Source organism: Manacus candei, unplaced genomic scaffold, assembly GCF_025592945.1.
Source record: "Manacus candei isolate 608988 ecotype Guabito, Panama unplaced genomic scaffold, ASM2559294v1 h1tg000047l, whole genome shotgun sequence".
Taxonomy (NCBI): domain Eukaryota; kingdom Metazoa; phylum Chordata; class Aves; order Passeriformes; family Pipridae; genus Manacus; species Manacus candei.
In genome coordinates, this window is record NW_026138095.1 from 6,865,011 (window position 1) to 6,878,429 (window position 13,419).

Genomic DNA, 13,419 nt, shown 5'->3' on the forward strand with positions numbered 1-13,419 from the left:
ACTCACTTCTGTGACTGTCCTTCCATGTTACAGTTTCTCTCTTCAGTGAACCAGAAGCATGAACACTGTAATTACTAATAACATCCAGTCCTTCTGAATTTTTTTAACCACAGATCTTGAGCCATCTTTCTGTAGATGCACAGAGAGCACAGCTTACCTCCAGTTCCTGGAGAGATGTCAGAATGAGCACAGGCAAAGTGGGTGGCACAGAAGCAGGAGAAGGGACCTTTCTTTTGCTTTGGTTTGAGCTTAATTTTTCTCCTCCTTGTGTTCACGTTTCAGGTTTCACACCGGGTGCTAAAGATCTCTTCAAGCAGGAGAACTATTTGGCCTTGTACCGCCTGCCAAGTGATGAGATGGTTAAGGAAACAATCCTGGGGAAGCTTTCATCCATCACCAAGAGGAGACCCCCCCTGAGCCACATGATTAACCTGTTTGTGAAGGACACCACTACCAGTAAGGCTGCCCCTTTCTTTGGGCATCCACTTGAAATGGGGGGATCTTTTCTGAAGAGAGCCTGGAAAATGTCATGCTGGAAGAGTCTGGAGTGGAGTGATAGCCCTGCTCTGCCCATGGCCAGCACAGATATGCTCAACAAACCCTAGTGATCAGCTGTGGCATACTGAGGGGGGGAATCCTTCCCAGCTTTGACTCACTCCAGAATCATAAATAATTTTTAAAAATTATCTTAGCACATAGTAGGCCTCATTTCTGGGACCAAGTGGCAGAGCAGAGCAAGGTGTGGGTTTATTGGCTTTTTAACAGACTTCATGATGGTAGTGAAACTGATACTGCACAGGGTTGAATATTACTCAGGATTTTAGTTAGTGATGGTCATCCTTCTGATAAATCATAATCTTTGTGAGTTGTCTAGTGTATTATATTGCATGCTCCTATATTGCATACTAATAAAAAATCTCATAAATCCCATGCAAACTCATAGTGACCATGAATACAACACCTGAAGCCACACTGACTTCTCCACTCCTTCTACTACTTCCTATTCCTGTAGGAATGGGCTGGGATGGAAAGGATGTGCAGCTGGGCACTGTGAGGTCTTAAAGCACCTCAGCAAGATTTAACAGCTTGCCTGTCAGAGCTCTTAGGCTCTTTGTAATTCCTTAAATTGACTGAACTTGGCTCTCTGGAGCTGACATATGTTCAATATTGAATCTGAAATATGATCATTATGCTGGCCAGAGTTTTACCAGGTTAACTGTCTTCTCTTGCCTAATTCTGCTTAAATTTATATCTTTATCTGAAGAGGAACTTTTTAATTTGTTCTGATTGCTGCTGTCTTGCCTTTGTGAACAGGAATTATTGTGATGCTGAGATTCTTAGTGTAGGGAAAAAACCTTTAATGTTGCCTCATTTCAACTCCTTATCCTCACTTTTAAACGGTTTAGTTTAGAGGCTGGAGCTCAGACAAATATGTGTGTGACCTGGATTATGCTGTCTAGAGTAAATTCTAAGAGGAATTTTGCCAGCTGGGGTTAGTTAACCACTGAACACCTCTCACACAATAGTCTTGTCACTTGAAGCTTTCTAAAATATTACCATTTTAGAACCAGAAATACTGGACTGTGCAGAAAACATTGGCTGAAATCAAATGGCTCTGCTTATGCAGAGGTCAGACCAGATGATCATAACTAACCTCTCTTGATACCTTATTTGTGAATAAATCTTTGAATCCACCCACTCCCACGACAGGCTGCAGTCAAAGGGAAACACATAATAAATTCTACAGCTGTAGCAGAAATAGGAGGCAGATTATCTGTATGTTCCCTTGCCATTCCATTGAAATACGTGTCTCACCATCTGGCAGTGTTCATCCCAAATCCATAGTAACCACATGGAAATGAGGGGCTCACCAGCATCTTCCACCCTCTCTGTCTCCCTTTGCTGTAGCCGCACTCCTCGATTCCTCTTGCTCTGCCTCACTGGCTCAGCTGCAGTGGTTTGGTCCTTCCTAACGAGTCCCAGCAGCCATGAATGGCTGGTCATACTCCCTGCCTCATTCATTAGTTTTTTCCCTTTTGCCAGAGAAATCCTGGCCTTCAAGTCCACGATTTGGGCAGGGAAGAGGCTGAGCTCACTTTACTGGCAATGAACTCCTTCTAGTTCATAATGTGTGCTGTCACTGCCACTTACTCCTTAGCAGGATTGTGGTGTGGGATGCTGATGGGATTGAATGGGAAGTGGATTGCAATTGCTGTCAGGCACGAACAGTGTGTGTGTGGTCATCTGCAAGCTCTGTCCAGGACATAGGTTTTGCATGGATCAATAAACATCTCTTGTTGCCTCTTTCCTAGCAAGGACTATCTGACCTTAGGAGCAAGGTGGGAAGGATTAGGTGTTTATACAATAAAATTAACCAGAGCTCTGCACAAGTACTCCTTTGTGTCCCTGAGACAGGTTCCTTCTTTCACACACAGTCTCTATTCGTCTCTGAGGTTTGTTATGCTGATAAACTTGGCATGTGTTGACTATTTATAGCAGAAAGCAGAGAGCTGCTATGTTTTGGAAAATCCTCTGGTGTTCCTGAAGGTCCCTGCCTGGTTTGTGCAAGTGGATATTCTTGGCTCTTGATTTCAGCCAGTGTGAGCATTAGCAGTCAGCAACAATGCCTGCAAGAAGCCTCTGGGCTCATTTTTCTTGGCAGTGATTTTTTTTTTTCATTAGCTCAGCTTTGAAGCTGTTGGGGGCAAAGTCACAGAGCAGCTGGAGGAGGGAACGTAGACGGAGAGGTCTGCGTGAGTGCAATGTTAAAATGTGATGCAAATGAGAGGGAGCAGGAGCTGGGGATGGGGGGGCAGCCCCACATCCCCTAACTGGTGTCCTGTGCCTGGGACCTGCATCAGACAAGTGATATCACACACCTTCAAGAAAAACTTTTTAACACCTCTGTCTACAAGAGGGAACAAGAGATTTAAAGTCTATATTAAAGAGTAAAGTAGGGAAAGAAAAAAAACCAGGACAAGCTGTGGTGTCCATTGATTTTTAGTTCTTCCCTAATCACAACATGAGTTACTTTTTTAGTCTGTTACGTTGAACTTTTGACTCATCCTCATTTAACACGTTTTCATGACCTTTTGTGAAACAGGCTGCTATCTGACAGGTCACACTGTCAAATTATCTGCTGCTGCTTGAATGAAAAGTATTCAAGAATAGCTCTTACCCTTCAGTTCTGTGTCTGGCCTAAAAATGAATGCACTTTCCAGCGTAGGCTGACTTTGATCCCTGTAGGCTCATCACTGCTGCTTGTACTTTCTTCAGAAGAGGCTCACAGGAATATCTCTCCTTCTGCTCTGTTGGATACAGGAGCAAGATATTATCACACCTTTGTAGGAGCAGGATTGATACACATTGTAACAGGAGAATAGGAAGGGACCACATGGCTCACATTTTATGGAGACAGAAGACTGTAAGCAAAGGAAAGGGGATATCTGGGGTGCCTCAGAGCAGTTTGTGGGAACAATCACCTTTAACAAATAAGGGAGCAGTTGGTGTGAAATCCCTTTCCTGGAAGCCTGTATGTGTGATGCTGACTCATTGTTCTCCTGCACTTCAGGCACTGAGCAGATGTTTTCCCATGGGACAGCTGACATCATCCTCGAGGCCTGCACAGACTTTTGGGATGGCACAGATATCTACCCCCTCTCTGGCTCTGACAGGTGGGCATCTTCCTCATTTGGTACATTCAGGAGCTTCAGATAAATTACAGAGGGAACCTGGTCACTCTGCTAAAATTCCCTTTGTGGTGCTTGTTAAGCTGTTTAAGAAGAGCTTCATGTAGGTTATGAACATGAGCTATCTCTGCTTATGATTAATTGTTATCATTACAATTATAAAAAGCAATTTAAGAGATTAGATAGCAACAAGCACTCAGTTGAACTGTAAGAGCAAGCCACTTCTTACTGTATCTGTTAAAGATATTGGCCTCTTGTAAGTGGATTCTGACTGCACGATGCAGCAGGGCCATGAATTACAATCAGGTCATGCTGGTGGCAGAGAATTTTTTGTTGTTGTTCAAGACTAGTGTCTTGTCTTAAATTAAATGCAAAATGATCAGTTCTGCCTGAGCCAATCTACACAATGCATCACACCCTTTGAGTCTTGCTGCAATATCTGATAGTGTCTGCTGCATTTCCATCTATAGGCTGAATCTCTGTCCCTGCTAGCAGAGCAAACCAGTAATGTTTAGTTTCACTGACTAGCAGCACATTGTTCTTCTAAGTCTCAGGTGTAAGAAAACTCCCACTGATCCTTTTTGGAATATTTATCATCTTAGAAGCCAATGAAAAATCAAATGTATAGTCTAATTTTTTACCTTTGTGTTTTCAGCTTAGAGAAAGAACTTTACCTCATTCTAGTGACTGAATCGTGACCAAACAGAAACTTCACTTACAGCTTCTGGGACCCAAACTCTGAAAGGGGATAGGAGAAAAGTCTGTTACTGCAACTATCTGTGCCATAGATACTATTGTCAGAGTTGTCAGTTCCCTCCTTGGTGTTTATGTCCCCACAGACAAATTATCTCTGATGAATTAAGCTTCTGCTTTCATGCAGGGAACTTCCTTGGAGTCATGTGGCAGCCATATAGAGCATATCACGTTAATAAGTGTACTGAAGGAGCACTGTGTTCATACTCATCAACCTGACCAGCAAACGTTCACCACTGCCCCTGATGGAATATGTGCTTTTGTTGTCCTGTAGTGCCTGCAGCTTGGAGAATGCAGAAACAGTAGGGAAAGGCTTATTCAGACTCTGACCACTCCTCATGGAAGACACCTTTCGAAAATACACGTAACTGCAGTGCACATTGTCAGCCAAGTGGCACATTTTTGCTAATCTTGCCTGCTTTTTGTCTGTTCCACGTAGGAAGAAGGTGTTGGATTTCTACCAGCGAGCCTGCCTGTCAGGATACTGCTCTGCCTTTGCATACAAGCCAATGCATTGTGCCTTGTCCTCCCAGCTCAATGGGAAGTGCATAGAGCTGGTGCAGGTCCCGGGGCAGAGTGCTATCTTCACGTGCTGTGACCTCCCTGGGACAACCCCCATCAAACAGAGCAGCAGAAGGAATAGCTGGAGCTCAGATGGTATGTGTGTCCCCAGTCCTGTCTATAATAAGGTCTGCTGCTGGGCCAGGTGCTTGATCTGATCAGCCTAGAGCTGTAAGAACACTGTTATTCAGAGTAGCAGATGGAAATTGAGAAGGAAGGGTTTCTGAATTGCATTTCCAGAGGAAGTAGCGATGTAGCAGCTGGTAGGTGTATTTCTAGTTATGTTGTTGAAGCTTGCAGAGAAATTCTTCTCCTTGTGGGAAGTCTGTTTCTAAAGCTGGCTACTGAGAGTCAAGACTTGTGGCTATTTTGATACTTGGTTTGGTCTTTATCTAATTTTGTGGAAATCACATGTGTTGGGTTTTTCAAAGGAATGAAACGTGTGGTGGTATGTGACTATTCTCCCTTGATGGATTTTAATTCTGTGCTGAAGGAACTGATTCCCAGTAGATGAACTGTACATCTCATCCAGAACAGCAGTGGAAACTGAGAAATAAGCACATACCATTACATAAAGCCAGGAGGCTCTTTTGGGAAGCCAGTCTTAATCTTTCTCTGCCTTGGTCCCCCATTCTGTAAAATGTGACTAGTGGGCTTTCCAACAGCTGGGGACAGCTGTGACTGAGTGTTTTCATAACACTTTCCAGTCCCACCTGTGGCAAGTTTTGTGACTGTGTGAAGTGTTTTATTATTTTGTTCCTCATGCTGCTTCCAGCTCCCACTCACCGCAGACCAATGTGGTGATGGTGAAGGAACCCTGTCAAAGAGCCTTTGCAGGGTCTCTGGGAGTGTCTGTGGTGTCACTGGAGGGGACATGATCCAGTTCCTTTGCATCAGCCCCTGGTGCTCTGATGCCACTCTGCCTCAACTAGACTCACCATGTTGTTTAAGCACAGTAGGATGTGTTTAAAATGCACATGTGAACATTATGCAGCACACACCCTTTACCTTTCTGCCCAAATTCCTTGTGACTGATCCCTGCCTTCTGTTTTGTCTTTTTCCTTTCCACACTTGCTGTTTCCTGCTTGTATTCTTGGTCACATATGTGGGGATGTCCTGAAACTGCTGCTGTGACTGGGTATGCTGGGACAAATGGATGTCTCCTTCCTCCTGTGTGTGTGTTTCTGCACGTTCCTGTGCCCTGGGGTGTTACCTCGGTGGCCTCCCCACCACATGTGCTTTGTCTGATGTACATGTGGCCCCTCATGTCTCAATGTGATTGCGTGTTGTTTGCATGCCTGAAGAAGGGATTGGGGAAGTGATGGAGAAGGAAGACTGTATCCAGGCTCTGAGTGGACAGATCTTCATGGGAATGGTCTCATCTCAGTATCAGGCCCGTCTTGACATTGTCCGCCTCATTGATGGACTGGTCAATGCCTGCATCCGTTTTGTCTACTTCTCCCTGGAGGATGAGCTCAAAAGCAAGGTAAGCTGTCTCTGCTTAACCCCCTGAACTTGCATGGCCCCTGGTTGTCTGACTGGAGAGTTTAACTCCAGTGCAATCCAAGGTTAATCAGATTCAGCTCACTAATGAGCCCAGAAGGTACCTGGGCTCCAATATGGCATTGGTCTGCAGTACTCTGGCCTGGGCAGCCACACTAAAACCCTTTATCTGCTCACCCACAGGTGTTTGCTGAGAAGATGGGTCTGGAGACTGGCTGGAATTGCCACATATCCTTAACACCCAACGGTGACGTGCCTGGCTCAGAAATCCCTCCCTCCAGCCCCAGCCACGCTGGCTCCCTGCACGATGACCTGCACCAGGGTGAGAACTGCTCCTGGGCCACTTTGAATGCTATGTGTTTCCTGGAGGGTTCTTTTAAACTCATTCATAGGTTCCTGTGTCTACACCAGACACCTGATCCTTCAGAGCTTTGAGCACAAAACTGGAAGGGCCTGAGGTGTGCATGTGAGCAAGAGCTCGTTACATTTATAGACTTTCTACCCAGCCAGTACCACAGTTGTTGGAAACAGATAGCCAGCTGTGCACCAGCTGCCATGAACTTACAACTGCTCATCAGGGCTTTTGGTTCTTTTTGGGGCTCTGGTTAAGCCACTGAGGGTTTCTTGCCTGTGCATTACTTTTTTTTCTTACTTCAGGTGGGATTTCTTTACTTTCTTCCCCTAGAAGGACAGCAGAACAGATAAACTATCATGTCTTAAAAGAGCAGAGACTAGGCTCACATATCTACCTCTGAACAGATTAGTCATCTAAAAATACAGCATTTTAGATGACTGAGTGGGAGATCTAAGTGTTGCTAACCTAGAAAATCAGGCCTCACGTTTCCTGGCTTCTGCAGTGCCATGTGAATATCCCATGTGGGTGGCACAGGGGTGGCAGAGGCAGGTTGGTACTTATTGTTTATGCTGCTTCTCTCTGCTCCAGTTTCTCGAGATGACGTGGAGGGGCTTCTGCTCATGGAAGAGGAAGGGCACTCGGATCTCATCAGCTTTCAGCCAACAGACAGTGATATCCCCAGCTTCCTGGAGGACTGTAACAGGGTGAGGGCCCTTTCCCTGTGCACCTTGTACTCTTGTCATGGTCAGCAGTATCACCTCATTACTCCCAAAGGGAATTCTTCAAAGCACATAGACTGGTTTACACTGGGACTCCTGATTTCCCCCAGCCTCTTCCAGCTTGGTATCTAGAGCCTGGGAAGTTTGGGATTCTCTCCCCTCGTCACTTCTGCTGAACAGCTCTTTGCTTTGGCATTTAGGAGTGGGGATTACCACACACAGAGTAGCCTTGAGAGTTCATGTCCTCTGGGTCCCCTTCCCATGGGCTGGGCAGGGAGTGGGAACATCCCCACATTCTGTGCAGACAAAGGAAACTGTCTCTCCTCCAGCTGTGAGCCATGGCTGGTGCTGCCCAGTGGTCAGTGTGGGACAAGCTCTTCCTGCCTCATAAAAACCTCATGCTCAGCAGAGGTTAGAGGAATATCAGAGATAGATCCAAGTTAAAAAAAAAAATCTATTAGGTCTGGTTTCAGAAGGCAAGAACCCTTCTTCCCTTGCTGCAATGTTGATGTGGCTGCAATTGAAATAGATCTTGTTGCTGGGAGACAGCACATGTGTCTGACTAGACTCTCCACACACGTAAAAAGCCTTAGAAATCCTTGAGCACAGTTTTGTCACACTAACCTTACAAACAAGCTCAAACAGCTTGCATTTCAGTGTAGAACTTTTAACAAAACACCTTTGACAGTGGCTCGGGACAGCCAGTTCTATCTACAGGGACATAAATTTGTATCTGATCTAGCAGTTGCATAGTTCTAGGAATCATCACTCCCATTTCAGCAGTTTGCTCTGAAATGCCTCTCCTTCACACACACACACTACTGCCCTGCTTAATCTCTCCTTTCTCTTTTCCAGGCCAAACTCCCTCGGGGGATCCACCAGGTGAGACCTCACCTGCAGAACATTGACAATGTGCCTTTGCTGGTGCCTCTCTTCACAGACTGCACCCCAGAGAGTAAGTGGCACAGAGTGTGAGTCCTGTGAATACCTTCCCCAGCTATTTGCTCTGGCTCATCCCAGTGTGCACACAGGTGAAGGGAAGGGGATATGTTCCACAAGTCTATACTGGTATTAATGACCCTGTGGCTACCTGTGGGAAGCCAGGTGTTAACTTCATTTTAGTCCCCATCTACTGAATTGGGCTAAGAACCACTCCCTTCAATTTGCATTCGTAAGAGACACAAAAGCAAACATTCAAAATGCTACTGCCTCTTATTAAATAAGTATTATCAGTGCACCAGGAGACTTTGATCTCTGCTCACAACCCTCACTGCCTTATATAAATCAGAAATCACTTCCCAGAAGAATTTTCCCCTGGCAATTGCTGTTAACACCTTCTGCTGCTTTGCAGAGTTTTTGATTGCAGAAAACCAGAAAGGGCAAAATTTTTTTCCCTCTCTGAGGCACTACATTGTCTAAGAAAGGGTCTGAGTGCTCTGCTGGCTAACACCTGCCCAGTCTCCAGCAAAAGTGTGAAGCATCTTTATGATTTGGCATTTCAGAACCTCTGGCCACAGTTTATAGTGTACCAGTCACAGCCCACTTTGTGCCCAAATTTCCTCTCTCTTTTTGACAGAAGTGGCAGTTCTCCACTCAACCCAACCCCTCACTGGGCTGCAGATCTGTGTGCACCAGGCATTTAGATAAGTTGTTTACACAGGAATCTGTGGAGGGGAGGCTTGAGGTTTTTTTGCCTGGAGCATTCCAGAAAATCCATATATACACAGAGCACTGTGCATGGAGCTACAGAATAAAAATCAGATCAAACAGCAGCTTTGATTTAGAGGCCCCGAGGGGTGTTGATAAACATATTGATGAAGGCTAGAGGTGGTGGTGGGTGGGAGTGCAGGAACAGAGACTGGCTCTGAGTATGGCTAAGTGTGGCACTGCTTTTGGAGTGGTTTGCTATATTCCCTCTGTTCCTTTAGACTTGGAAGAACAGTAGGGACGTGCTGCTGAGCAGAGTTTGAAATGCTGTATTTATTTTAGGTTTATTTCATTTCTGCTGTTTTCTAACAAGAGTATTTGATGCTGAAGCTGTCTTATGCACCAGCTCTGGTCTGAAAGAAATGTGCTGGAGATGCAAATCTCTGGGTCAGAGTTCTGTGAACCACATCTCTGTCCCTGCAGTGGCAGAGCACCTGGTCTGCAGTTAGTTACCTATCTTATTGGATATCTTTGTGGATCTCACTGTATATGACTGGCAGCTGGGGCAATTTTAAAAGATCTGACTGCCTGTTATCCAGAGTGGAAGGAGTGTGTGAAACACTGCATCTTTGTGTGCATAATGACATGACACACTGTGTTCCTCCTTCTGTCCCTTGGCAGCCATGTGTGAGATGATCAAGATCATGCAGGAGTATGGGGAGGTGACTTGCTGTCTGGGAAGCTCTGCCAACCTTCGGAACAGCTGCCTCTTCCTGCAAAGTGATATCAGGTGGGGCAGGATCTATTCCTCCTCTGGCTGCCTTTGCCTTGATCTTAGTGAGTGCCCAGCCATGGGTCACACCACACCTGTGGATTGTGCAGGGGGATCCTCACAGTTTCTCTGTCCACTATTAGCTGCATTTGTCTCCATAAGGGAGGTCTGGATGGGATGACTACTTAGGTCCCTTGACGCAGAGAGAGATTTTTCTCTGTCTTTGAAAGGAAGATACTCTCTTGCATGCTGGTCTGTTATGCCCCAACTGGCATTACAGATGCTTCCCATTGGGTGAAAGAGTGGAAATACCCCTCTGGATCAGCCAATTTGTTGACCTTGTGCCACAAACCCAAATATGTTGATTATTTCTTTAAGAATAACTGAAAGTTTAGGGGCATTGATTCTAAATTGATGTAATAGCTCCAGGCTTCTCTACGAGCAAGGTAGACAGAGGTAGCGTGGCACAACACCCTGTGACTTTACAAGCTGAACTGCAGTGAAATGTGGTTTCTCCTCTGGGATGAGGACTCTGATGCTTCTGTGTTGTCCTTGCAGTATAGCACTGGACCCTCTCTACCCATCTCGCTGCTCCTGGGAGACCTTTGGCTATGCCACCAGCACCACCCTGACCAACGTCTCTGATGAGCTCACCCCCCTGCAGCTCTCAGGGCAGCTCAACAGCCTGCCCTGCTCCATGTCCTTCCGCCAAGAAGAGAGTACCAGCATCATCAGGCTGATAGAGCAGGTGAGCCAGGCACATCTCCTCTCCAGGACCCACAGGGAGCAGAGCCCAGGAGCTGACATGAGCATTCTCCTTGAGGTGCCCATAGAAAGCTTCCAGCACTAGGTTTTCTTGTGTCTCCTGTCCTTTGCTCAGAAAGCCCAACAGAGAGAGAATCTTCCTGCCTGGCTTTACTGGTTCAAGGTGTAGGGGATGGTTTGGGAATGGTGCCTTGTGGCAAAAGAACGTGATTATTGTTCACCTGGATGGAATATGATCTTACAGAGATCCCTAGAGAGCCAGACAACAGTGCATGATTAGGGAGAAGTGTAACCCCAGAAAAGCCATGAGTTTAAACAGATTTACCCCTTGGTAAAATTCTGCCTTTTTCTTCATAACCTCTACATCCAGGCAAAAGACGTTCCCTTTTTGCTTTCAATGTGTCCAGACCCTCTCCCTGCCCACTTCCCCTGCAGGCCACATGTCCTGCCCTTGCCTGCCAATAACTGCTCCTGGCTGACAGCTGCTCCAGCACTTGGAGGGCTCTGAGGGCTTGTTCTTCCTTCCAGGCCAGGCATGCGACCTACGGGATCCGCAAGTGCTTCCTCTTCCTGCTGCAGTGCCAGCTGACCTTGGTTGTCATTCAGGTGAGTCCTGGCCTGGCTGGGGACAGCATTTAGCTCAGAGGACAGGAGTGTGAGCATGTATATGGGTGGCTGCAGTGGGGCAGCCTCGGGAGAGGAACGTGGCCTTCAGTCAGGTTTGGTGGAATTACAAATAGAGACTGTGTGATCTCAGCCTGCCCCTTCTCCCTGACCCTCATGCAGGGGTTTCTTTTCAAACCCTTTTTCCCTGGAGAAAAGCACCCCCCTGCAACATGTGGAGGGGCTGTGCAGTGGCAGCCTAGTTATCAGCTCATCCCAGTGTTTTGGGGGAAGTCAGGAGCATCTTGGGTAACAAACCTCTCCTACCACTGCTCACACTCTTCACTCTGAATTGTTTCTGTCCAGTTCCTCTCCTGCCTGGTGCAGCTGCCCCCCATCCTCAGCACCACAGACATCGTGTGGCTCTCCTGTTTCTGCTACCCACTGCTCAGGTGAGTCTATCAGGGTGGAATCTCCTCCCACCCACGCACAGGATGCACAGACCAGTCCCTCAGCCTCACCATGTCCATGTTAAAAGAAAGCTGACTTCACCCACAGCATGCTAAGAAGGCTGCAAGGATTATTCCAAGCATCTGCCTTGACAAGGTGCTTGGAAACAGCCACAGGAGTGTTTGTGTACTGCTGTGTTAACCCTGACAGCTGTGTGAGAGCTGCTGTTATCTTGGGGCTTGAACCTCCAGCTGAAAATCATCTAATCCTTCACTGGCTGGAGTATGATGGAGAGCCTGGGGTGTCAGGTGGAGGAAAGGTACCACGGGTGGATTTTTCCCCATCACACATTTAGAGGTCACCTCTCTCTCTGTCTACACCTACCATGAATAACACCTTTTACAGCATATGCTTAAGGCAGTGGCCAGATAAGTGCTAATGGTTCAAGCAATCTGAGGAGGTTATGTGGGTTCAAATGATAGATACAGACAAAAATGGAATAGTTCTGGTGCCTGAACGTGTTACTGAAAGACTGACTTACCTTTCTCCAGTATCTCGCTCCTGGGCAAGCCTCCTCACAGCTCCATCATGACCATGGCAACAGGAAAAAACTTGACTTCCATTCCCAAGAAGGTAGGTGGCCCATCAGATTTTAGTTGTTCACACATTTTTCTGTTCTGTTTTGTCCCAGTGTTGATGCATAACTGAGGCCCTGTGCCTTTCCAGCTCGCTTGGTAAATTGATCTGTGGCATGAGCCAGGAAGGGAATTCCTTAGTGCCAGCATACCCACAGGGCAGATCCACAGTGCAGCATCTCATCTGAACTACAGCTTGTCTTTTGCAGCCACTGATTCTCTGATGGTTCATGGAGAGGAGGTTGTGCCAGTGACATGCCCGTGTCATCCTCCTTCCTCTCCCTTATTCACAGACTCAGCACTACTTCCTGTTCTGCTTCCTGCTGAAATTCAGCCTGACCATCTGCTCCTGCCTCATCTGCTTTGGGTTCACGCTGCATGAGTCCTGCAAAGAGGTGAACACCACCAGCCTCAATCTCACAGCCTGCTCCTCCATCATGCTGCACAGGTGAGGAACTGAACCTGGCACACACCCCTCTTACTCTTGCCCTTCCAGGTAGAACTGATTCCCCTCTAACAAGCTTCAGCCTTTTCCCAGCTAAAATGGCTACACAGAGGGCTGGGTGCTCTCCCTATAGCCTTGACAATTGCATTGCTCACTGTCACCTCCTGGTACCAGGACAGCCTGACTCTGAGAGCTCACACTTAGTTCTCTCAGCTGTTAGAGAAGGACCTGGCCCTGGTGGGAACAGGTCAGACAGTAAATCCCCACTGTTGACTTCTTTTCTGTGTCCTCTCATTCACTAGCAATGCTGATGGTGCTCCTGACTGGTTTGGGACATTTTCCAATGCTCTTCTTGTAGCCCAGAAGCTCACAGCTGGCCTGATTGTTTTACACACAGGTAAATCCTAATTCCCAGAACACCATTTCCTACTCTGGGGAAAAACTTTTGCATCCTTTGCCTCCTTCTTTGCCCTTTGTCTGAGAGCACAAACTCCCTGGTAGAAGGAGACACTGCAGTGGCCT

The 13,419-nt window shown here is 46.7% G+C and overlaps 1 protein-coding gene and 1 long non-coding RNA gene across 7 annotated transcripts in view; one reads left to right on the top strand and one right to left on the bottom strand.

Annotated features, from left to right (window-relative positions):
• LOC127475795 (uncharacterized) overlaps positions 1–12,409 on the bottom strand; it is a 43,886-nt gene extending 31,477 nt beyond the window's left edge. Inside the window, exons 1-3 of one of the 2 annotated variants that reach the window (XR_007906340.1) lie at positions 12,359–12,409; positions 3,179–3,308; positions 158–341 (exon numbers count right to left, since the gene is read on the bottom strand). This is a non-coding gene — a long non-coding RNA (uncharacterized LOC127475795). The remainder of the gene's footprint in view (positions 1–157; positions 342–3,178; positions 3,309–12,358) is intronic. The other variant, XR_007906341.1, reaches the window with a different exon arrangement.
• The window catches only part of TMEM94 (transmembrane protein 94), a 50,275-nt gene that overhangs the window by 31,833 nt on the left and 5,023 nt on the right, over positions 1–13,419 (top strand). For 4 of the 5 annotated variants that reach the window (XM_051797906.1, XM_051797907.1, XM_051797905.1 and 1 more), the window contains 14 exons: positions 283–456; positions 3,572–3,674; positions 4,882–5,099; positions 6,308–6,489; positions 6,690–6,828; positions 7,450–7,565; positions 8,436–8,535; positions 9,909–10,017; positions 10,558–10,747; positions 11,293–11,370; positions 11,734–11,819; positions 12,369–12,450; positions 12,746–12,900; positions 13,200–13,294. In XM_051797906.1, the coding sequence (XP_051653866.1) occupies positions 283–456; positions 3,572–3,674; positions 4,882–5,099; positions 6,308–6,489; positions 6,690–6,828; positions 7,450–7,565; positions 8,436–8,535; positions 9,909–10,017; positions 10,558–10,747; positions 11,293–11,370; positions 11,734–11,819; positions 12,369–12,450; positions 12,746–12,900; positions 13,200–13,294 (1,827 nt within the window). Of the gene's footprint in view, positions 1–282; positions 457–3,571; positions 3,675–4,881; positions 5,100–6,307; positions 6,490–6,689; positions 6,829–7,449; positions 7,566–8,435; positions 8,536–9,908; positions 10,018–10,557; positions 10,748–11,292; positions 11,371–11,733; positions 11,820–12,368; positions 12,451–12,661; positions 12,692–12,745; positions 12,901–13,199; positions 13,295–13,419 lie in introns of those variants that run through there. The other variant, XM_051797908.1, reaches the window with a different exon arrangement.